Genomic DNA, 24498 nt, shown 5'->3' with positions numbered 1-24498 from the left:
AGCCTGAGACAGAGCCCGGGGTGTCAGAGGCCTGAAGGAGCGCCCCGTGGAGGAGGTGACCGCTAGACTGGGCCCAACAAGACCAGGAGGAACAGGAAGTCCTCACATGTAGGTGGAGCACACACACACACACACACACACACACACACACACACACACACACACACACACATTCTTTCTTCAGAAAGTGAATGAATAAAGTTGATTTAATTTATTTGAAAAACATCTTTAACCCTGTACACTCCATGCTACTGTCTCCTCTCTGGTGTGTGGTGTGTGTGTGGTGTGTGTGTGGTGTGTGTGTGTGTGTGGTGTGTGTGTGTGTGTGTGGGTGTGTGTGTGTGTGTGGGGGTGGTGTGTGTGTGTGTGTGTGGTGTGTGTGTGTGTGTGTGTGTGGTGTGTGTGTGTGTGTGTGTGTGTGTGTGTGGGGTGTGGGTGTGTGGGTGTGTGTGTGTGTGTGTGTGTGTGGTGTGTGTGTGTGTGTGTGTGTGTGTGTGTGTGTGTGGTGTGTGTGTGTGTGTGTGTGGGTGTGTGTGTGTGTGTGTGTGTGGTGTGTGTGTGTGTGTGGTGTGTGTGTGTGTGTGTGTGTGTTGTGTGTTGTGTGTGGGTGTGTGTGTGTGTGTGTGTGTGTGTGTGGTGTGTGTGTGTGTGTGTGTGTGTGTGTGTGTGTGTGTTGCAGCTGTATCAGCCAGTCTGGACGACTCCCTGGCCAGCTCTGCTAAAGCTACCCTGCAGGCTATTGGAGCTCAGGAGGCCGCGCTGCAGGCCATCGCTCAGCACACACTCAGACTGAAGGAGGCCATGGAGGCAGAGGTACTGACTGTGGTCTGAGTAGCACTGGCAGTCATTTTCCAACCCAGTTTAGATTGAACCACACCCATGTCAGCATTAGCATAGCTCTGCATGATGGACGTATAAGAGAATCAAAGTCAGCTTTATTGTCTACGTGTGTTATACATACAGAAATCTTGAAATACCGTTTCTCGCAGTCCCACAGTGTGACATATATATATATATATATATATATATATAACAAGATACAAAAAGGGCCTAGATAATAATAATGCCGATCCATGTTGACAACGCTGAAGTGATATCACGCCTACTCTAGCTTGGAACGATATGAGCTGTGCTTCATAAATGATCTTTTTGTAAATAGATGAAAACAGTGCTTTTTTAATAATAAAAGAACATCACAGCTATCTATAGCTGAGATCCATTTGAATATTTTTTTCTTATCAGTTCACCATGGATTTAAAATAACAAACCAGAAACCAATATGTAGCCTTAATAGCTGTTCTTTTGTTTTGTCTCCTTTTTGTACACGAGCTACAGTATTTGAGTTAATGCTACTTTGTTATTCTTCAACACCAGGTGTTTCCCCCTACCATTGTCTTGGAGGGGCGCTGGCCCCCCGCCAACGGAAGCCCCGCCCGCCCCCCCTGCAATGCAAGGTGTTTTAAAAAAAAACACATTTTTTATATATATATATATTAGGGCTTGTCAAACGATTACATTTTTTAATCAGATTAATCACAGCTTAAAATTAATTAATCATGATTAATCACCATTCGAACTATGTCCAAAATATGCCATTTATTTATGTATATTGTTGTGGGAATGGAAGATAAATGAAGAAGGCGGATATATCCATTTAACATACGGTATACTATGTTTATTATAACATTGTTCTGCTGTGTCAAAATGACAGACAGCCCACACACCCTATCAATCATCAAACCGTGGGGTCTTATTTCATTACGTGTTGATTTCTATCAACACGTAATGTTGTATCGATGTATATAGAGATGTACTACAGCAAAAGTATTCTCCGTCGCGGACTTCCTGCAAAAACACCCACGTCGTTATCGTGATTCTGATTGCGTCAGAAGACATTATCAAAGATGTTCTATTGAGAAGACGATCACTACGTGACAAAAGTTTTCAAAACCGTCTTCTGGTTCTCGGTATTTCCAGACAAGTGGCTACTGAAATCAATCTCACTAACTGCTGTCATGTGCAATTTACTGACTTTATTTTGCCTTACTTTAACATCATTTTTCATGGTGGGGCTAAGCCATTATTGGTATGGGTGCTAGCCTACCCCAAGCCATACCCTGGCGCTGCCACTGGTGGCACGTATAGGGGCGGGCCATTCTGCACATGCGTTAAATGCCGTTAAATATTTTAACGCCAATTAATTCAAAAATTAATACCGCCGTTAACGCGATAATTTTGACAGCATTAATATATATATCTATATATATATATATATAGTGCTCTTTTATTAAATAAACTAAAAGCTTTCATTTTAAGTTGTGAGTTTAGTGTTATTGACCCTAACAAACACTGATGCATTAATCAATAAACATAATCCACAGCTCCTCTCTCTGCACAGAGGATTTAAAAAAATATACACTGAACACTGTCAGAGGATAAACCTATTCCTCCTGCTGCGCTGCCCCTTCCAAACAGACCACAGCCAAAAGGGAGAGAAATAACAGTCCATGACAGCAGCTGGTGTTTGTGACACATAAGACAGAGCATACTGTGACACTCACCTCCTTGATTATTCCAAACAACAATGTCAAATGATTAGTAATTGGAAAATAATGAAGAGATTAATCTGAGCAATCCCTCCAGAAATGTCTGTGAGCTGAGCAGCCGACTCACAAAACAACAAGCTCATTTAGCGAGCCGCCTGTTGGATGAACGTACTGGACCAGAAGGCCCCGGTTTGGGTAAATACTGGCAGTTTGTTTTTGAGTGGAATAATACAGGAAGTGAATGGTTGGACACACAGACTGTGCACCCTCTCCATTTATTGACTCAAGAATTGATTCTGATTGGATCGTGAGATTGTCATCCCCAGATATTTCATAGGAGTAATTGGCTTTAAATCCCATACACCCAACTACACAACATTCAACCATCATATCCTGGGCTGTGACGCTTTTATGGGCAACAGAATGGTTCTGAGTGATTAACGCTCTTCATAAATCCAGGTTCCTCCCGAGGAGAAGTCCGCCCAGTGGAAGGATCTGGAAGCTTCTCTAGCTGAGAGGACCAGCGCTGTGACTGCTGCTGACACGGCCTTGTCCAATGCCAAGTAAGACATGTACCTCAACACACACACACATTACATTTCACGGCAAAACAATTTAACATCATGCAATAACACTGAGACGACATTAGTTGCATTGAACTGATCTTTTTAATAAGTTGTACTTATAATTTAGTGAAACATGTGCTTGTGCTTCACTGAGGACCTTTGTCATTCTGACAGGGAGGCAAACTGTAGTTATTACACTTCGCGTTTTGAAATATGTGTAACTCTGTTAATATAAAACCCACACTGCTCAAACTTCCTTATCTTTCCTAAAATTGGTATATTTATTTATTTTGGGGAATGAAGAGAAAAAAATATGAGCATTTTATGCGCATGGGATTTTGACCCCTCATATAAACATAGCCATAGCCTACGCTATACTTTGCGGCCACACGCAATCACCCATTTTATTATCCAGAGTTACTGATAACTTTTGAAGAAAGTCCACTATTAGTAGTTTGTTTAAATGTATTACTTATGTTGTTTTTTTCATTAACATAAAATAAATCTCACGTACCCCCTGCAGTACTCCAACGTACCCCTAGGGGTCCACGTAACCCCCATTGAGAACCACTGGGTTTAGAGGACCTCCCTGGCTATAGGATGTGGGCTTCAATGTGATGAAGTACCTGCTTTTCATATATTGCCATACACAATGTACCCTATCCTGATATATGTACTATATCGATGAAGTGATATAATTATACATGTGGGGGGATAGAGGATTCATCCGAAGCTCTCTCAGTTGGTGGAAGAAGCAAAGCCCTTCATCATCAGAGGCTTCTGAGTCTGACCCCCCCCCAACAGCCCCCCACTCGCTTCATTTAGCTTTTTTTAAATAATCATCTATAGGCCGCTTCAATTTTGGAACGTCCGTTTAGGTGCCAAAATGCTTATTTTGTCATGCTTATTATTTCTATTATTATCATTATTTGTTTACTTCCCATAGTCCGTAATTGGTCACTTCAGGCAAATATCACATGGGTGTGGTGTGAGATAAAGTAGTCCGTGTGATGGGCTTGTGTGGAAAGACAAAGAGGGTTTCCGATATATTTTTTTCTGTTGACCGTTTGGTTGGTCCTATTGTAGTTATCGTTTGTTGTTGTTGTTCTTGAATAAATATTCAACAACCCAGGGGCCAGCGGGGCCTCGATGGTCATTACAGCCATGAGACGTGGGACCGTTTTCAGCTGCACACCCACACTGGCCGTCTGGAGCCGAGTCATGTGAACACGGATGCATCCTGGGAAGGGTTGCCTGAGCAAAAACCCTTCACTCACCTTCATATTTTGCACCAGTTCTCTGAAACTCTTCCCCCCCCCCCCCCCCCTGTCTCCCCCGCAGTGAAGCCCTGCACAGTCTGAAGGCGGTGATTGAAGCTCTAAGGGCTGAAGGTGGTGCTGTGCGCCCCCTGGTTTCTGCAGCAGAGGAGAATCTCCACAACATGGTGGTGGACTTGGACAAAGTGGTAACTAAGGTAAGGACATTATTGTGTACATGATGGATGGATAGACAATCAAGTGATGATTCTACATTCAAACTATCAAACTATTACAATTCATCCTGAAAGAAACGACTGTGTGATCGCCACATTTGGGAAGGCAAAGCCATTTCATGTCCAGATACAGTACTTGAGTTTCACCCAAAGTGGTGGATCTACACCAGAGGTTCGTTAACCGAATATTTTCCGCCTATGACAGATTTTTTTAACAATGACGGAACAATCTGAAAGCAGTCCGTCATTTTGACGGAACAGCGCCAAAGTTTCCCGCCGCGAGGCTCCGGTGTTATGCATGCCTGCCAAAAAGGAAATGATACCGTTTCCAAACCCAACTTTGCCGTACAAATCATTGAAATGTCTGTGAGTTTTGGCTTTACGCTGTGCGCGCTCCCGAGGTGCAGTGGGCATGCATAACACGGCGCTGACAGTTCACGACCGTGCTCTCCCCCCCCCCCCCCCCCAGGGCAATCTAGCGCAACCTCTGATCTATACACTGCTCAATACATGAATAACACTAAGTCTCCAGGATATCATGTAAGTCAATGTAATGTCCCCTGAAGTGATGTATACATGGTATGTGTGTGTGTGTGTGTGTGTGCGCGCGCAGGTGCAGTCATCAGTCCAGAAGCTAAGATTGTCTCCCAGTACAGTGAGCTGGTTAATGAAGCCAAACTACAGTTCCAGAGGGATGGTGACCAGCCTCACTCCAGAGATCCAGGCCAATGGAAGGGGCTCAGTAAGAACACAACACCACCCACCACCAGTACCCTGCATGTCTTACACTGTTTGTAATAAAGGACACTTGTGCTTTACTGATCCAAATAAACACCTGATGGATTTATTTAGAGCAGTAGACTATTTTCAAAAGGAGTTGTCTTTGTGTTTGAGCTGGTAAGCTGTCGGAGGATGACCTGAACGCGCTGATCGCCCACGCTCACCCGGCGCATCGACCAGCTGACCGAGAGCTGGCGGAGCAAAGGTCAGGGAGCCAGATCCACATCGACGCCTCGCGGAGCAGCAGAGGCTGGAGGACAGAAGGCCCTGGAGAAGGCCGTGAGCACCCGCCCTGCAGCACGTCAAGGAGGAGGCCCGGCGGAGCAGGAGAGGAAGGTACGCACGGCACATTTATTCTACCCAGCAACATTAACACACCGTTACTAGAGAAAAGCTATGAACTGAAGAGAATAGACTATAGGAATAATGTAAAACATGTTAATGAACATTTTTATTAAAGGTTGTCAGTGATCCTGATAGTATTTAGGCCAGCAGAGAAGGCCTTCTGGCCTCTGACGCCCACCACGTGTTGTGGTGGTGTGGTGTGTGTGTGTGTGTTGTATAGCTGTCTGAAATGAGGGAGGTGATGGAGGCGGAGATGAGGACTCAGCTGCGACGGCAGGCAGCGGCTCACACCGACCACGTCCAGGACGTCCTGAAGGTGCAGGAGACGGAGCTGAGGGCCGATGCTGAGCAGGTGAGCACACATTACATCAAATCACTCTTATAACTTCACCCATATGTAAAAGAGGGGGTGTGGCTTGATGATGTCATTTAACAGCCATATTTATATTTGATAATTGGGGTTAGTATTATATTGTTCTTCATTGTTTTATTAATTTCAGTCAGTTTTGAATTGAAATAGCATCTTTAGTGGTCCACGTGGTACAGCTGGTGTGACTGTGTGATGCGTTCAGGTGCTGATCAGGAAGCTGCTGGAGCAGGAGACCAGCTACAGGCAGCTGAGCCAGGAGCAGCTGGACAACTTCACTCTGGATATGAACACAGCCTACGCCCGGCTGAAGGGAGTGGAGGAGGCCATCGACAGTAAGATAAAGACACACGCGTGCGTGCGAGCGCACAAGCGTGCGTGCGAGCGCACACACACACACACACACACACACACACACACCATAGTGTGTTGCACTAGGACACATGGACAGCAGGGGCTGGGATCAAATCCCCAACCTTCCCATTGTTAGGCAAACACACCGTTTTTCTTTGCAGGAGTAACGTTATAAAAACATATAATAGTTGATGATATAGTCATTTCAAGTTGAAATTGAGAAGCCCATTTACATGAATTGAACATTAAAACAATGACCGGAAGAAATAAAGCATTTAAGTTTCAATAATCTTTAGTGTTGGTGCGGACACTAATAAACGTGAAGGTACTTGTAATCAAGGTTTGTTAATGTGTGTACGTTATCTGGACATTAATGCAAAACTGTTTGTACTGCAAATTTCAAGTCAAAATTATAAAATAATTGGGATTTCGATATTATTCCAATGATCAGGAAAATCTGCTTAAAAGTCTAAAAATAGGGACTGGAATTATTTGACCTTATATTTTGTAAGGTAAGAAATGATTTCTTGTCACAGCAAGGACAGATATTTCTTTATTAGTACTTACATAAAGGACAACATACGGTGTTTGAGTGTGTGGTTCTTTAGGAGACTTCCTGTGTTGCAGCAGCACCTGCTTTGTGTTAATGCTGCCCTGTGTTCTGCCTGCAGGCCACGTGCTGGCGGAGGAGGAGGCCCGTAAGGCGCACCACCTGTGGCTCTCTGTGGAGGCTCTGAACTTCACGCTGAAAACGGCAGAGGCGGACGTGCCCACGCAGCCTCTGGAGGGCGCCGCCCAGGTCGTGCGGGACAAGCTGCCATGAAAACGACTTCGCCCTGGCGCTGGCCTCGGCGCTGCCCGAGGAGTCGCTGCAGCGCGGCGTGTACAGCGAGGCGTCTCTGCGCGCTCGCTTCAATGCGCTGAGCTCGCTGGCCCGCCGCGTTGCTCTAGTCGATGAAACTCACAACTCCCTGTACCAGTACTTCCTGTCCTACTACCTCCAGGCTGCACTGCTGTTCGAGGATAAACAGGAAGCCCCCCCCGCCCAGCTGAGCAGTGACGACCTGGATCCATTCAAGATCCTGTCGTACGCCAGCTTCTGCTTAGAGCACGGAGACCTGGAGCTGGCCGCCAAGCTGGTGAACCAGCTGAGAGGAGAAGCCCGCCGCGTGGTGGAGGACTGGCTGACGGAGGCCCGGCTCACCCTGGAGACCCGGCAGGTGGTCAGCCTGCTGTCGGCCTACGCTAACGCTGTGGGGCTTGGGACCACCCAGGCCCCCTAGGCTGGCCCGCAAAGGAACAGCCACTGAGAATGTGAGGAGAGCTGCAGGCTCACAGGGAGCAGGTGGAGGAAAACAGCCGAAGAGGCTAGAAGAGATTTCCAGTGGGGTATTCCTTTTGAGTTGGCGAAAGTTAACGAAGAGGTTCATGTTCAGATACAACTGAAGTTTATTTGTTTCAAAGCACTAAGTCACTGTGGAGGATCATTTGTAAAATAAAATGAATGCACCTTCTCCTCCCGTCTGTCCAGGCCCACAGCCTTTGGTTCAGGTATTTATTTCTAACCAACCCCCCCCCCCCCAGCCTAATACCCCCACTCATTAAAGAATATGTAATACTTGATTTTATGTTTGTCACAACTGCATATGTTTCAATAAATCATGAAGAATGGTATCTGCTCTGTTCTTTCTTCACTCAACACTCTTTCATTGTCAAAAGAAAAAGAAATAATAATCCATTCCATAATTACTGTCTGCAGTCAGTGAACAGTATATTTATACATTTAGCTTAAATAAAAACTAAATGTAACTACTGTACATTCTGACACCACAGAACATACTTTGATTTCAAAGGGCATGTCGTTTGGAGCTTTGCTTGGTGTTTTATTCTCCCATCAGTCAGGGCACATCTGAGTGGACTTACATCTTTGAAAAACAAGCGCACAGCCAAGGTAGAAGAAACAAGTAGCAGCATTATGAAAGTGAAGATGATAACAAGACTCCAGCAAGTGAGTGGTGTAACATATTTAGACCAGAATGAAGTCCTTCTAAATTCTTTCAACTGGACACTTCTGGATACATCGATCCCACCATCATTGAAAGAAGCCGTTATCCCTGTTATCCCTAAAGAGGGCAAACATCAAATGTTATGTAGCTCATATAGGCCGATCTCAATCCTAAATCAGGACCATAAACTTAATGTGTCCATTATTTCCAAAAGGCTAGACTCTTATATTCCTGATCTGACAGACGCAGATCAGACCTGGTTTGTCCAAACACAAGATCATGTTAGATGCTCTGTGCACATCATACAGACCACCAGGGAAACAGATGCAGTGTTAGACCAGCCTGACACTGAAAAAGCTTTGGACTATGTGAGCTGGAATTATCTGGTTTTGTAACAATTTGGCTTTACTGAAATTCAATCACTCGTATTAAAGCTTTGATATTGTGCCCCGACAGCCAGAATGAAAGTAAATGGACGTCTGTCTGACTCACTACATCTGCAAAGGTCCAGGCGCCAGGGCTGCCCTCTTTCTCTAACTGTCTTTGCTCTTTGTATAGCCTCTGGCTCAGGCCATAAGAGAAGACTGTAACATACAAGGAATTGATGATGGGATGATAGAGAACACCAGGTGGTGCTATACGCTGGAGGACGTGTTCTATACATGAGTGACCCAGAGGTCAGCCTTTAGATCTACTTGATGTTTTTGGCACATATTCAGGCCTACAAGCTCATATTCAAATAACACACATTTTAACATTTAGTTTCCCCCCCCCCCCCGAACTCTCAAACTAAGACTCCCTATTGATTAGTCTCAAAAAGCAATCAAGTACTAGGGAATTGGTTAACATATTGTCCAATGATTTATTTTAAAAATGTGAACGATGGATCTGTGCCTGGCTCGACTCTACTACTAAACATTGTCTCTACCGCATTAAGACTAGAAAATGTACCAAGACCTTTTTGTCATTGCCGGTGCAAGTTGAACATACCCAATTTCAGGATTGGGCCAAACAATTTTTTCTCATTTGATTTGGAATGGAAAAAGCCAAGGATTAAATATAGTACATTAACTATCAGTAAGGAAGGAGGCGGAATGGCTATTCTCCTAATCTCAGAGATTATTACCCTGGCTGCCCAACTAACAACTGTTGTGATTTGGGTGTGATGATGGGTATGAAGCAAAGTGGAAGGAAAATAAGGAGAGTGCAAAGGTGTCCCAATGAAAGCAATGATTGGAGATCACAAAACTATGACAATCTACCGGGAATAGCTAAACCCCTTTACCTGATTTACCTGAAGTTATGAAACAATAACTTGTGTGAAGAAACAGTTGACAAAGCTAGATGGATTGCATACGATTCTGCGATTCAAACTAAATACTATGGACTCGAGATTCAAACTTTGGATAAACACTCAATCACACCTGGCGAAACCTATGTGAAATAACTTCCTCCACGTTCCAGATACTGGCGTCAATTTCATTAGAAGAGTCTTGTTAGCTTTTTCCTTACTAAAATGAAAAACATAATAATCTAGCATTGGTTGAGAATGCTTGTTGGAGAAGCGGAGGAATGGTGGAGCAGCTCACTTCCCCATTTTTTGGACATGCCCAAAAATAAACCAATTTTGGATTGACAGAACCATGCAACATATTTGGGACCACAGATCCCTTTCTCCAGCTCAAACAGAACCCTGATTCTGTTAGCCTGGATTATTTGTGAATTTGATACACTTTGCATTTATTATGTGTCTTTAGGAAATAGGACAGGAACATTTCTCATAACCCAGCCACAGGACTAAAAATGTACTATGATTGTCTTGTGTGCTGTGACATTGTGATGCTTTGGCTCTAACAGTAAGTCGTATTCTGAGGTAGCGTGACAAAGCAGACTAAAGCAAAATGTAAAACGTCAAAATGGGGAATTACCCAGTTTAGCTTCTCATCCTCCGCTTCACCTCCTGCTGCAGGTCCCTACAGCCGCCCCCCCAGCAGAAGTCATTCTAAACATCAGCACTCACAACAGCACCATGTGGTTTTGCAAACATTGTTTTATTAATCCATTTGTCAGTTTGTAATATATAAATTACTTTTAAAAACATGAGAAGCAGATGCACCTACAAGAAGGACATGGCGTGAAAACACAGGAGTTATAGAAAACCTGGACTGTGTTAACAGCCATCTGAGACGTCCACTGTCCAACAATCCTCTGTGTCTCCCTGTCCCGGATTGTCTATGGACAGGGCCTGTGTGTGTGTGTGTGTGTGTGTGTGGTGTGTGTGTGTGTGTGTGTGTGTGTGTGTGTGTGTGTGGTGTGGTGTGGTGTGGTGTGTGTGTGTTGAAACAGTTCTATGGACAGCCTTCCTCCATGTGCCAGCTCTTCTTGTGGTCAGTCCATCCAGATCAGTGCATTGTGGGGGCAACACACAGCAGCCAGAGCCCAGGGAAGGGGGGGTGGGGCGGGGTCTAAGGCGTCTGGGGGTGTGCGCTCCTCTTCCTCCTCCTCCTCCTCTTCGTCTCTTGTAGTCGCAGCTCACATTTCGTTGCCCATGTCGTCGTGCTCTCCCGAGGACAGGTCGCCGTTGGCACTGATGGTGGGGTTGTTGTCTTGGTAACCGGGGGGCATGAAGGCCAGGCTGTAGGGGAAGAGCTTATGGCAGGCGGGGCGGTACGCCTCCGCAGCTTTCTGCTGACCCCCCCCCCAGCTGTCCGTCACAAAGAGCCTCCAGCACCTCAGTACTGACCTGCAACCACACAAACAGTTAGTTATCTGAATCAGTGTGTACATGTAGAACAGACAGGTGTGTGAGGTCAGACCTGGATGCTTCTCCCAGTCAGCGACCTTCCAAGGCCGTAGCTTACTCACAGGCTGCCTGATGGCAGGAGGGCTCCAGGTATACACCATCATCTTAGCAGCTGAGGACAAACGCCAATATAAAGTCACGTTTTTATAAAATCACAATGGCAATATTACTCGTCGGATCCTATAACACAAGTCATATGGAGTCTGTCATGGCTGATAATGCACACTTACGCATGCATACGTGTGCATCTGTGTGTGTGTGTGTGTGTGTGTGTGTGTGTGTGTGTGTTGTGTGTGTGTGCACGCAGCATACCAGCCAGTCTGTGGGGATGGAGCTGGAGTGTTGGCTCAGGACTTCTTGTTGAAGCTCTGAGGGTCGCTGGTCCCCAAACAGCCGTGAGATCTCCTGCTTCAGCACCGTCCTCACCAGCCTCCGCCAGGTCGGCACTCTCTCCAACTACAAACACAGTAAATCAGTTGGATGAACAGTTTGTGTAGAACCAGAGGTGGGCGAGTACTCAGATCTTGTACTTGAGTAAAAGTAGTAGTACAAGAGCGTAGGAATACTCTTTTACAACTAAAAGTCCGGCATTGAAAATGTTACTCAAGGAAAAGTAGAAAAGTATTATAATCAAAATATAGTGAAAGTAGCGACAGTAAAAGTAGTCGTTGTGCAGATTGGTCCATTTCAGAATAATATATATGATATGTTTTTATAATGATGATCAGTAAAATGTTATCAAAGCTGGTAAAGGTGCAGCTAGTTTTAACTAGATGAATGCTCTATGCTGAAATGTAATGTGTAAGAAGAAAGTGAAGACTTTAGATTGAAATGATACATGAACACTGGGGGCTTGAATGTGTGATGAGAGAAGAAAAGAAAGTAAAAAGGCTTGGAAAAGCAGCAGAATATTTGAACGGCAAACTATTGAACTAACTTGATGGCGAATGATCTGTCGCCATGGCAACAGTATTTGATGACACCCCATAATACGCTTAGATGTGTTTGATGGCTGCATCGTTACCAAACTTGTGAAGGTTTGGGCCGTTTGGAGCATTTTCACTGAAGTTATGAGAAAACCGTGTTTCATAGCGAACATTATGTTGCCATGGCAACGCCATTTGAAGCAATCTCAAAACTGTCACGTAGATGTCTACACGACTGGACCGTTAGCACACATGTGAAGTTTGAGCACTTTTTGAACATTTTCATAGGAGTTATAGGAACATCGTGTTTTACGGCGAGGGATGCGTTGCCATGGCAAAAGCTTTTGAGGAAAACTCACTAATGGCACATAGACATGTTGAAGGCTATTTCTTTTTTTAAACTAATGTTAAAATCCTGAAGAAGAAAGCCTCTGTACCAAGGGTCTGAACAATGTTTAATATCTCTAAAAGTATGAATCTGATTTAACAGCTGTGTTACACGAATAATGTCAGAAAGATGTAACATTTTAAAGTTGGAATGAGTGAAAGTATGAAGGAACAGTTAGCAGTTGAAGTCGCAATGAAGATTTTTCAAGTCTGAGAGTTTTCTCCATTGACTTCCATGTTCAAAATGTGATGAATTATGGGGATAATATCCCTGGAATTATGAAAGTTATGAATGAGAAAAGTAATAGCCAGCGATTCCCGATCGAAACTGAACGTTCTGATGTTTGAATGGAGTTTCGGCGATGTGGAATGTTGTGGAATGCATGTGGAGCAGAAGAGGCGCAACAAATAACCCTAATAACACTAAATGACTTTGTATTCTGCAGGGTAGCCTGTGAATTTACTCCAGGTGGAACTAAAGTCTGATTTAAAACACTTGATTAGATCATTCATCCAAAGTCTGTAAAGTACCTAAAGCTATTAAATACATGTAGTGGAGTCAAAGTACATGATTTACCTTCACCTCTGAAATGTAGTGGGGTAGAAGTACAAAGTAGTATACTATGGAAATACTCAAGTAAAGTACAAGTATCCTCAAAATTGTACTTGAATATGGTACCTTGAGTAAATGTACTTAATTCCCACCTCTGGGTAGAACACATATTGAGCTCAAAGGGTACTTGCCTCCTCTGAAGAAGCGCACCAGACACTGGTGCAGCATGGGTTGGACGGCTCTATGGCCACAGCCCTCTTGATGGACTGAAGCATCAACAGGTACTTCTCTGCAGGAAAGAAGACAGATAATGTTGAGAATCGTTGGTATGGTTACCTGCTGTGGAGTGCATGAATGAGTGTGAGGCGTGGTGAGTGCAGGGACCTTTCCTGAAGTAGATCTCAAAGGCCAGCAGGTGAGTCTCGATCTGGTTCCGCACCAGGTTCTTCAGAGGGATCAGGAACTTCACTGCCTCCTCCAGAGGATTCTCCCCCTGGTCAAACACATTAAACGTCCCCTATTAATACTCTTTTTCATCAATATTAGAGGTCTCAGATATATATAGAACAGGTCGCTGATTGGCTGAAACACCAAAACAGATCATTGCAGCATCCCATAATCCCCTCTGTTCGGGACTTACTGATCCAAAAGTGCTGATTCTGGGTCTGTAGCTTTAAATGCTAATGAGCTGCTGCTGGCCACGCCCCTCTGAGAGATGATTGGTTTAAAAAACACACAAAGGTGCTCTAGGAGGAGATTCAGGTGATAAACATTGTGGACATCACAAAGTGGCCAAAATCTGATCAGCTGATTTTCAGACAGGTTTTATATAAATAGATCATGACAAGAAGAGGGCGGTCATTGTTCCTGAGACTGTCCAGACTCTCTTCACACAGAGGAGACACATGTTGATGTATAATATATCTGTAATTAAGGAATACAAGAAACATTACACACTGGAAAATATTCTATTGGATCACATTTCAATGTAATATGATTATTTTGTATTCTATTTGAATGGAATTGAATAATACTTCAGATCCTAATATGCAGATTGATTGATAGAATACATAGAACATGTACTGTTCCACTGTACCTTGACCTAACCTACTATCATTAGCAGACAGGCTGTATTCACAGAGCATGCTGGGAGGGAGCAGGACCCACCTTGGCCAGTTTGTCAGGTACGAGCTCCTCTTTGGGCCCTCCTATCTCCTCATCATCATCCTCCTTCTTCTTCTTCTGGTTCTTCCAGCTGCTTCTCCTTCTCTGCGATCTTCTTCTCCTCCTCCAGCTGGGCCTTCTTCTGCGCTCTCCTCTGTTGTTGCGCAGTTTCTTCAGCTCCTTGTCGTTCAGATTTTCTGCAGGAGGCAACAGGATATTTTTACTTTTTTGTAGTAGTGACACTTTGAAGAGAGTGCTGTCACCAAGATGGTATTGTTTACCAAATGCTAATTCAAATAAACAGGTTTACTCAGCAGTTTTTAAAAAAGCTCAGGAATAGGATCATGTAACTTTTGATGACATCAAAAGACACTTTAAGAAATGTCCTAATATTGATTATTGGAGCACCAGTGCTTCCCTTTTCCTGAGAATGGATCTTTGAACAACCTGAAGCTGCTGCCACCTCAACTGTCTCACACTGACTGCACAACACACTGATCCTGAGTGCTATGGCATGAACAGAGCAATATAGCACTTACTCTGGTTGGTGTGTTTAATGAGAATAAGTCAATAAAAGGACAACAGCTCCATTCTACCTTATATGCAGTACCCTGCTACATATAAATACATTATTTACATCATGGTTGTTTATCCCTTGGACAATATAAGACTGATCCAGACATGTTGGGATCATGTTAAGGATAACTGACAGCGGGTCTGACCGGTGTGCGCCTGGCTCTCCTTGCTGTCGTCGCTCAGCGGGCGGTCGTGCAGCAGCAGGTAGATCTGGATGGCGCTGCGAGCGGCCTTGTAGTAGAACGGGTGCTGCCGCAGCACGTCCTCCAGCTTCAGCAGGTCCACGTAGGAGCGCAGCGTCATCTTCCTCATGCAGTAGGTGTGGAAGTCAAACTGGTCATCTGTGATCTCCACAAAATGCTGACAGAGGGAGGAAGAGAGGGGTGCAGAGGAAGAGTCAAGTGGAAGTCTGGATAACAGACTGCAAATCTATATCAAGATAAATGTGACGGCTATATTCCCAATGAATCCGGCCGCTCAGAGGCTCATCTTTGCTTATCGCTTGGACGCGTATAAATAATAGAAGTCCCTACTGAAGTTAACATTTAAGGAATCAAATAAACAATAACCGAACCATAAGGTCCAACAAAAGACCTCACATGTCATACTACCAACCTCCACATACACCAGGCGCCCTAAATACCATTAGCCACACCCATTTGACAGGTTACAAGAAACAAACTATTACAAGTGTGGCTCCTACAGTAAATGGTAGCTGTGGGAGCGTACCCTCTCGATCTCATGGCACTTCTTCAGGGCCTCTCCAAACTTGTTCATAGGCCTTGTAGGCCAGCGCACACTCTGTCTGGAACCACATGCACTGCATCTCGTTCAGGTTCTCCACGGCAGACGCCCCCTCCTGAAACACACACACACACACACGTCAGTGAGGGGGGGGGGGGGGGATAAAGCATATAAATATGATCTCGGTATTTTAAGGCTATATCGCGAGTACCAATATTTATAATCTAATAATATAAACTCATGTCAGCATTCAAACATTCTTGATTAGATTCATATTGTTCATATCAGTGGTCTCTATTGGAACACTTTTATTAACTTGCATTCAATACCTGTTTGCATTAAGAGATACATGTGCCCAGGCCTAACAGCACTCCTGTGTGTCTGTATCAAATATAAGATGTTTAGAAAAGCAACATGGGAATAATTTACCTCCAAAACATATGCCCAGACAGGTTCTACCAACCTCTACGTGGCTCTGTAGGCATGTCAGTTCACCATGGTTACGGCATGACAACAGAGGAAGGGATTCTGTCCACTGAAATACTATATAAACCATGTCCAAAGTCCGGCCTGCGGGACAACTGATGTAAGACGGCCCGCAGCTTGGCTCTTATAATGTATTATTTATTATAGTTTGCCAGGTTGCACTGTCGAACCGAATACATCTTTAAATGGTAACTCATCCTTTCACCGCATGGCGGCAGCACCACTCAGAGGTTCACAGGCTGCAGTTTGCCTTTTCTGTTCAAGGTGCTGCTTTTGGGTGGACCCTGAAACCAGAGCTTTGTTTGTTGGCCAATGAATTGGATTGAACCTCATTTGGGGTTGTAACTAACTGGACTCTTTTCCACCACACACTGCAACACTGATCTTACATGTGTTGTTTTTTCCCCATGAAATAAGATCTGACCAAAATGGAAACTGATGTGACTTCTTTCTAATGCATTTCGGTGATGGAGGAGATGTTTCCCGAATCAATTCATTTGTGTATGGTTTGACTGAACAATGTCAGACCTGAATCTGACTGTCACCCCATTTGAAAATAGGTGCTTTAAAGTTAAGGTATTCCATCATCTGTTCAATGTCATCTGACTCTCCAGAATGAAAGGGCGTGCTTTTAGAGTTCTTCACGTCTGCTGAGTGGCTTATATTGAGTTATATTGCCATTTGAAAAAATGAAGATAATTGTGACAATGATAGTTGTTATACAACACTGTATCTGTAAGTTACTTTAATGGTTAAAAATATCAGAAGGGACTATTGGCCCCCGGGCATTTTCACATGATCAAATGCGGCCCTCTTGGAAGAAGCTTGGACACCCCTGGTATAAACTGACTGGACTACAAAGGAGGACACATTCTCACCCTGGTGAATTTGGAGCACATGTCCTCGGCCTCCTTGACCAGGCCCAGCCTTCAGCATGTACTTGGCACACTTGGAGTTGATGAAGCGGTCGGCGGTGTCCAGGGCCTGGGCCTCGTCCATCCAGCGCGCCGCCCTCCTTTATGTTGCCCGCGTGCTGCAGCGACACAGAGAGAGCTTAAAGACCTCCACCTGAAATCTCACTCTACTTCGGTCATATCCCTAAAGGCCTTCAGAAAAGTTCTAAATACATTTGAAGGTTATTATGGCCACAAGTAAAAAAGCTATTACAAAATGCTGTCTCCACCTCTATTGCTCTCCTTATTAACATAACCATTTCTATGGGCTCTGTGGAGAAAAGGACTTTGGCTCTCCAAAAGGAGGAGGGGGATAAATAGTGGGGAAATGGGATTGTTATAAATATCTAGGATCTTAATGTCTTTCTTTCCTTGACTTTGGAACACTGCACTGCTATCTTGGTTTGTGTTTCTCATTTTCACTGATAGAGTTTTGCTGCCCCAGTCCTGATATGTTCTGTGTTCATACACAATAAAAGAGCATCAAAGTCAACACCTCATACTGCACTGAGTGTGAGTTCACTGTAAACCTTGTAGATCTTGGCCTTGATGAGGAAGAGCTCGATGAGGGTGGGGGTGCTGTCAATGGCCGCGTTGATGTACTCCAGGGGCCGTGCCGTGCCGATCTATGAAGTCAAAGTGCTGCGACAGGAAATACTGCACCCACAACAGAGTGGTGGGGGGCTCCTCCTTCCCCTCGTCTGCACACATGTTACACATCATCACAGCTCTGCCTTGATATGTGATTCACATCAAGTCACTTATCAATTACAAACATTTCCCAAATTGGGCTCAATAAAGTACTTCTTATCTTATACATTCAAATCCAATAAATACATGGAGGGGAAATAAGCAAGCACAGCTCACCGTTTTCACAGAATATTCTGCAGGTTTTTAAGCAGCTTTCATAGCCGACTACTAATTCTTCAATGAGTGTCACCTGCATGAGGAGAAAGCAAGTTTAGCTGTTTCATTTGAGAGTAGGAACGAGAAGGACTCCAATGTTCTCAGCTCAGTGGGCTCACCTTGGCTCTGTCGGTGTAGAGGGACTTCAGGGTGGTGAAGACGGGGGGGCAGCCTTTACTGAAGTTCATCCTCAGGTAGCTGTCCAGACACTCACGGAACTTGTCCCCTGGCCAGCAGCACACACAGTGGAGGTAAAGAAGAGTGAGCTTTGTGGCTTGTTACTATTGACCTGTTGAAGAGATCATGTTCACTGGCTCTACTGTGACATGTCTCCATGCTTTGATGTTCAAAAAGTCTGCTCTGATTGGTTAGCTGGCCTGAAGTACGAAGACAAAGGAGTGGGGGAGAGAAACTCCCTCTGGTGGGGACTCTGGGATTTGAGCCTTTGCAGCCCATTTACACGCACCAAAACCTATAGAGCCAGGGGTGCACATAACGTTCTGAATGAGTTACTCAGATGAATACCAGGAGACAGTGTTTGGTACTGCAACATGTGGGCCCACGCAAAGTGATGAAGCCCTCTGTGTCAAGAATGTCGTCGTCGTCGACTTTAAGTTCATCCATGATGTGGATGAACTTAAAGTTGAAACCGTCCTGATTGGACTGTGAGGGCACTCCCCTTTCTGCTTTACATGCAAAATCATGGCAACATTTCCCCCCCAGTGAAAGCCTTTCTTTGTTAGAGGCCATGCTGTTTCCAATCCTGTGAATACAACCCATTCGTATGAAATCCTGAGTAATCTGATTAGTCCTCCATCCCTGCTGCTGCACGGTGTTTACCTGTCAGGAAATTAAGAGGCAGTCTCCGGGGAACCAGGCCTTTGGGGAACTTTACCCAGGAGTCTTCATAAATCTTATGACGATCCTCTACACCTTCTGGACACACACACACAAGAAGAACAAATGATCATCAACAGTAAACATATTATCCCCCACTTATACTGCAGGCCACTGTGATACTTTCAGTCTGAAGGAACCTCAGGGTACAGACTGAAGGACCATTTCATTAACCCTTACTCTTTGTACTACTCCTCTTACTCAGAGGCATTTCTGTTGCCAGTCAACCCTTGGCCAAAAGCCTTTGCAAATGCATTGTAGGATGCACAGCTGATTGACAGTCTTACAAATAGCCTCAGTATAACTACATGAATCCATCATGCAGTGTTCACCTGGCTTTAAGGCCTTCTCCAGGCCTTGGTAGTAGGCCCAGTTCTCCGGGTTCCTCTCCTGCAGCCTCCTGTAGACCTCCAGAGCCTCCTCCGGCCTCTCCAGCTTCAGCAGCAGCTCTCCTACACGGACATGCACAAAGCTTACAATGTATAGATGGCTGTACTATAGAAGGAAGTCAGTCTAAATTACGAAATGGAAATCAAATATAAAGAGTGCCCATTAGCAATTGTAAATAGTGTTACGCTAACACATTCTGAGGAACAGTGGGGGGGGGGCATATGGACCCACCTCTGGTCTCCTCCACAGCCAGTTTGTCACAGATCTGTTTCTCAAAGCTGTTCAGGTGATCCAGAGCCTCCTTGTTCAGACCCGCCTCCCTCAGAACCTGGTTCTGATACAGGAGCAGTTCACTGTACTCGTAGTCCACCTTATCCGGAGACGTCTGCGCGCGCACACACACGCGCACACGCACACACACACACACACACACACACACACACACACACACACACACACACACACACACACACACACACACACACACACACACACACACACACACACACACACACACACACACACACACACACACACACACACATACACACACACACACACACACACACACACACACACACACACACACACACACACACACACACACACACACACACACACACACACACACACACACACACACACACACACACACACACACACACACACACACACACACACACACACACACACACACACACACACACACACACACACACACACACACACACACACACAACACACACACACACACACACACACACACACACACACACACACACACACACACACACACAGTAAAGTGTTCAGCAGAGGATTTAAAACCCTTACTCAGCATTTTGGCTGGCTTGAACTAATATTTCTTCAAGCATAGATGAAGATGGATTCTGTGATGCATAGTCAGTTCAATGTTATGGTAGCAACTCAACGACACAATCAATGGCAGCTTATGATTTATTACAAGTTATTGAACACCTATTTCTTTACCCTAGCTATTTGAACCCTTTTGAAGAACGTTGTGATGATGACTGGAGTTTTATAAACAAATCTGTTATTTCCGACTTGCTTTAAGTGAGGGGCTGGACACATGTTTTATGCGTGCTCATTTCTGGTCTGTCGTTACCCTGACTTTCAGATCAGACAGTGTTTGAACTTATATTCATTTTCTCCGAGCACCTCTGCTAGAATATCACACATCATTAATTAGCTCCACTTTAATAATGTAATAACACCCTGAAGATATTCGTATCATATGGTTAGCTGGTAATGGTTGCATAGCAAACGTAAGGCTTGTCCTGTCTCAGCGCCTCTGAAAACAAAGTAACCCCCAGATCCTGCGGCTTTGACGCAGTACAAAAGTCTAATGTGTGCGGTTCTTCTATATCAGTTGTGATGAAATGTGTACAGCTCTGTTGAGCGGTCTATAGCTTTGGTCTACCTGCTGTGTTTTGCGGAACTCCTCAACAATCTTGGCGGCCATCTCAAAGTCCTCCAACAGGTGATAAGCTACAGCGTACCCGATCCAGGAGGCGCGCTGGGCCGGACGCAGTTGCAGCAGCTGGTACCCGGGTCTCCTGCAGAGGAGACAAGCAGCAACATGTCAGTACCGACATGCATCTCATGATACTGTCCACCAGGCAGTGAGTTCACTGGTCCTCTGTCTTCTCTTCACCAAATAAACTGTACCCCCTGTACAGGAGGATGGGTAACCGTCTGCCCCTGCCTAACCCCTCCCCCCAACTTCTCATCTGGAAGCTACTGTTCTCACACACATCCCCCTCACCCTGTAGCCCTCCAGGTCTCTCATCTGGATCTGCAGCAGAGAGAGGTCTCTCAGGATCTGCAGGTTGTCCTTGTCCCACTTCAGAGCGTTGCGGTAACATTTAATGGCCTCGTCGTACTTTTATCTGAGCGCTGCAGCAAGCCGTACACGTGCCAGCCTGGAGGAAGAGCAAGTTCAGGAAAGCAAAGAAAAACAGCAAGTGCACTATCCAGGTGCGCTTACACATGTAAACAAACAGATAGAAATGAAGCTGAATTGGGGGGGGAGTGCTGTGTTTGCTGCAGGAAGGATACAGACGTGGCTCTTCAGGTCGTTTGCGCAGGCCTTCGTCTCACCAGCTCGTACGCATCCTCCTTCTTGCCCAGACAGTTGAGGGTTTAAACCCTTCCTGTGCCTGCGTTTCTGCAGCACAGAGGGGGGGGGGGGGGGGGGGGGGGGGGACACATTCAGCAACAACAGTTGTAAAGAGGGTTAACATTGCTCTTTATTTCTTCTTAAATGATGGCTTTAGTTTGCTTGCTAGCTTAATAGAAGACGTTTGAGTTCTAATGAATAATCACTGCTGACATCAAATATATAGACATGACGGTTATTGCAGTTCCTCCCTGTGCCATTAATACCCAACATGTTAAACATGGCATGGTATCCAACAGAACAGGCTCCAGCTCCAGCTCAGATACAGGAAGTCACCTCACCTCTGGGTGGCAGAGAACTCGCTGCCCTAGTTATAGTTTCCTCCCGCTCCATAACCAACAACAATTCACACAACAGCCACCTTGTACTTCTGCAATTTATAAACTATCTCATGTATATGGTATATGTGTATATATATATATATATATATATATATATATATATCTTTGCTCTGGAGTATAAATCTATAGGCGCTTTCACACTGCGGTACTTTTCCCACAAAGGTTCATGTGAACTTAGTTTCATGAGAACTCTTTAGTTCTCATGAACTAAGTACAGATCGCGTTCACACTGGAAAAAGTCCCTGGGGGTGGATTAGGCAAATGAAGCCGCTGACGTCACTTGTTCTTCTTCTGCTTTGGGTTTACCGGCAGGCCGCAAACACTTCACTTCACGGCGTATACTGCCGCCCGAAGTCCCCGGAGTTAGGGACTGGCTTCAGTAGAAGCTGCTGGGACTCCCAGCAGCTTCTACTGAAGCCTTCCGAGTAAATCGCCAGAACGCCGACACCTCCTCATCTCCACCACTCCCATGTTTTATTTTGTGTTGCCATAAGTTAGTCTCTCTGCGTTTCTGCGCTGGGTTAATGCTAATGCTAATAATGCTAATGCTAGGATAATAAAATGGCGGATTCACAAAACTTTTTGGGAGTTTTGCGGGGCGTGGTTTGCAATCCTTCCAGCCAATCAGAAATGTAGCTCTTTTCTCACAAAAGAGCCGTTCGAAAGTCCCTGCTCTCTAGCAGGGACTTTCGAGGGGGTAAAAAGGTTCACATGAACTAATTTTAGTACCGGCTCTTTTTGGTGTGAACGCGATAAAAGAGTTCACATGAACTAAGTTCACATGAACCTTTGTGGGAAAAGTACCGCAGTGTGAAAGCGCCTTATATTTCTGTTACTGCAGTTGTTTTGGTCTTTTATAGATCATTTTAATTTATCCAGAATATTGTATAGTGTTTTATTTGTGATGAATGTATTTTTTACTGTAGATATGTTTATATTTGCTGCTTATTTTTAGATTTTATGTATTATTGTCTATACTTTATTAAATGTTTATAATATTGTAATGCCTGAACACACTGCTGCTCCTGTAACACAAGACGTTACAGCTGGGAAACACCCAAGATATATGTTTGAAGTAGTTTAGAAGCAGTACTTCTGTTGCATAGTTTATCCACCTGAAAGGACTGAGTACAGCACATTCAAAAGTCCTGTTGAATGAAGCAGCTGGTGTCTTACCTCCATGTTCAGAAAACTTTGGGTTCCCCAGGATCTGTTTGCAAAACTTCAGGCCGTTTCTGTACTGCTTGTGTTCGTAGCATCTCTGCAACAACAGACAAAGCAGACTTCACATGTGAGGACAACAGCCTGCCTGATCCCAGACAGCCGGTTCAGGTGCAACATGTAATAATATGCCAAGTGCTGACACTGTGGTCCAGGGACCAATACCTAACCCTAGAGTGGACACAGCCTTCCTGGCAGGTGCATTTAGCATGATAGTGTAAAACTGAGGAAAGAGAACACTCGCCATTAAAGCAAAGAAGAGGAAATATAACTGAAGATGGAGGCTGTGTATGAAATGTCATAAGACAAGCTGACCCTCAGTTTCCTGACTGACAAAGTAAAGAACACACTCACAAATAAATATTAGTGAATTGATGCTATATTCTATTAATTAATTGCTAGTACTATAACTTGAATGTAAATGTCATGTATACCGTCAACGACTCAATATTGTGATTACCACTTAACTATTTCAGTCTTGTGTGTGTTAAAAAGATATGCCCAATTTAAATGTGGCATCAAATCATTGGGTTATAGACTTGTGCTTAAATGTAATTTGGTAAAAAGGCTAGGTGAACAGTTTAATTGCTAAGTGAAAGTTGGCTTGCGGTGAAATCTGAACTAAACTGAACTATTTTGGCCACATAAACACTTTATGCACAGTGCAGAGCAGCCTGTAACTGCACAGCTCACTCCACTGTCCCTCACTTCTAAAGCTGTCATGTGTGGAGCTTCCATTCATATACTTTGGTGTGTTGGAAGGCTAACGCATAGCTAGGACCCTACACGGCTTGCTTTCTTCCTTGCAATGTTAATTCTACGTGTTAATAACAGAGACAGTGAAAGTACGTTTGGTGTTCGGAACAGTTTTGTTATTGACTAGCGGCTTCCTAGCTACTGCTATAACTGACGGCTACTTGGTAAACTAGCATTAGCCAGCGAGCTAACGCTAACTCAGGCATTAGCCTACCAATATTCTCTTGAAGAGAGCATTCTCCTTCGGCGGCAGGGTGATTGTGGGCATTGTGGTGGCTTCCTATGCATCTGTCGGTTCACACATGAATAATATCCTCTTGGAGTCAGAGATCCTGGACTGTTCAGGCTCCTCTTCTCACGTGTTGAAGCCCAGGCCCCCTTCCGAGCAAAAATGGCCGATGTGCTTCTCCTCCGGGTCACCGCAGGGCTGCTGTCTGAGTCTGCGTGAGGAGCACCAAGCGAGCAGGGTCAACACGTAATGTGAATAAATAATATGTATACGAATAAATACACACATAGCAAATGTATCTGTTATGTTCCAAAATAGTAGGCCTACATATTTTATTATGTTAAATGTAGAGTCAGTGCATCATTACGCTCCTATGTCCAGTTTTGTCGACAGTTGCCAACCAAATTCCATATCCCTTTTTATTTTTTTTAAGCGAATTGCGCTAAAACTCACTAACAGTGATTTTAGTTTAAAACACCAACTATTTTAAGTGACAGCAAACATAAGAAGGTT

The 24498-nt window shown here is 44.5% G+C and overlaps 1 protein-coding gene and 1 pseudogene across 1 annotated transcript; one reads left to right on the top strand and one right to left on the bottom strand.

The window, feature by feature from the left end:
- Positions 1–8: 8 nt before the first annotated feature.
- Positions 9–8124, top strand: immt (inner membrane protein, mitochondrial (mitofilin); the record flags this gene model as incomplete). Its single annotated transcript, XM_034239400.1, is given in 14 exon segments — positions 9–27; positions 30–70; positions 72–108; positions 680–813; positions 3006–3109; positions 4454–4600; positions 5231–5346; positions 5499–5618; positions 5621–5701; positions 5704–5720; positions 5950–6081; positions 6302–6431; positions 7122–7261; positions 7263–8124. Coding segments are annotated over 14 exon segments (1689 nt in total), but the record flags the coding sequence as incomplete, so codon positions are not given.
- A 7470-nt stretch (positions 8125–15594) lies between these two features.
- On the bottom strand, positions 15595–24430 carry LOC117561808 (annotated as a pseudogene).
- Between the last annotated feature and the right edge of the window lie 68 nt (positions 24431–24498).

The sequence above is a fragment of the Gymnodraco acuticeps genome, unplaced genomic scaffold, assembly GCF_902827175.1.
Source record: "Gymnodraco acuticeps unplaced genomic scaffold, fGymAcu1.1, whole genome shotgun sequence".
NCBI lineage: Eukaryota > Metazoa > Chordata > Actinopteri > Perciformes > Bathydraconidae > Gymnodraco > Gymnodraco acuticeps.
Note: the sequence above shows the minus strand (reverse complement) of the source record. Positions and strands in the feature narration are given on the sequence as shown.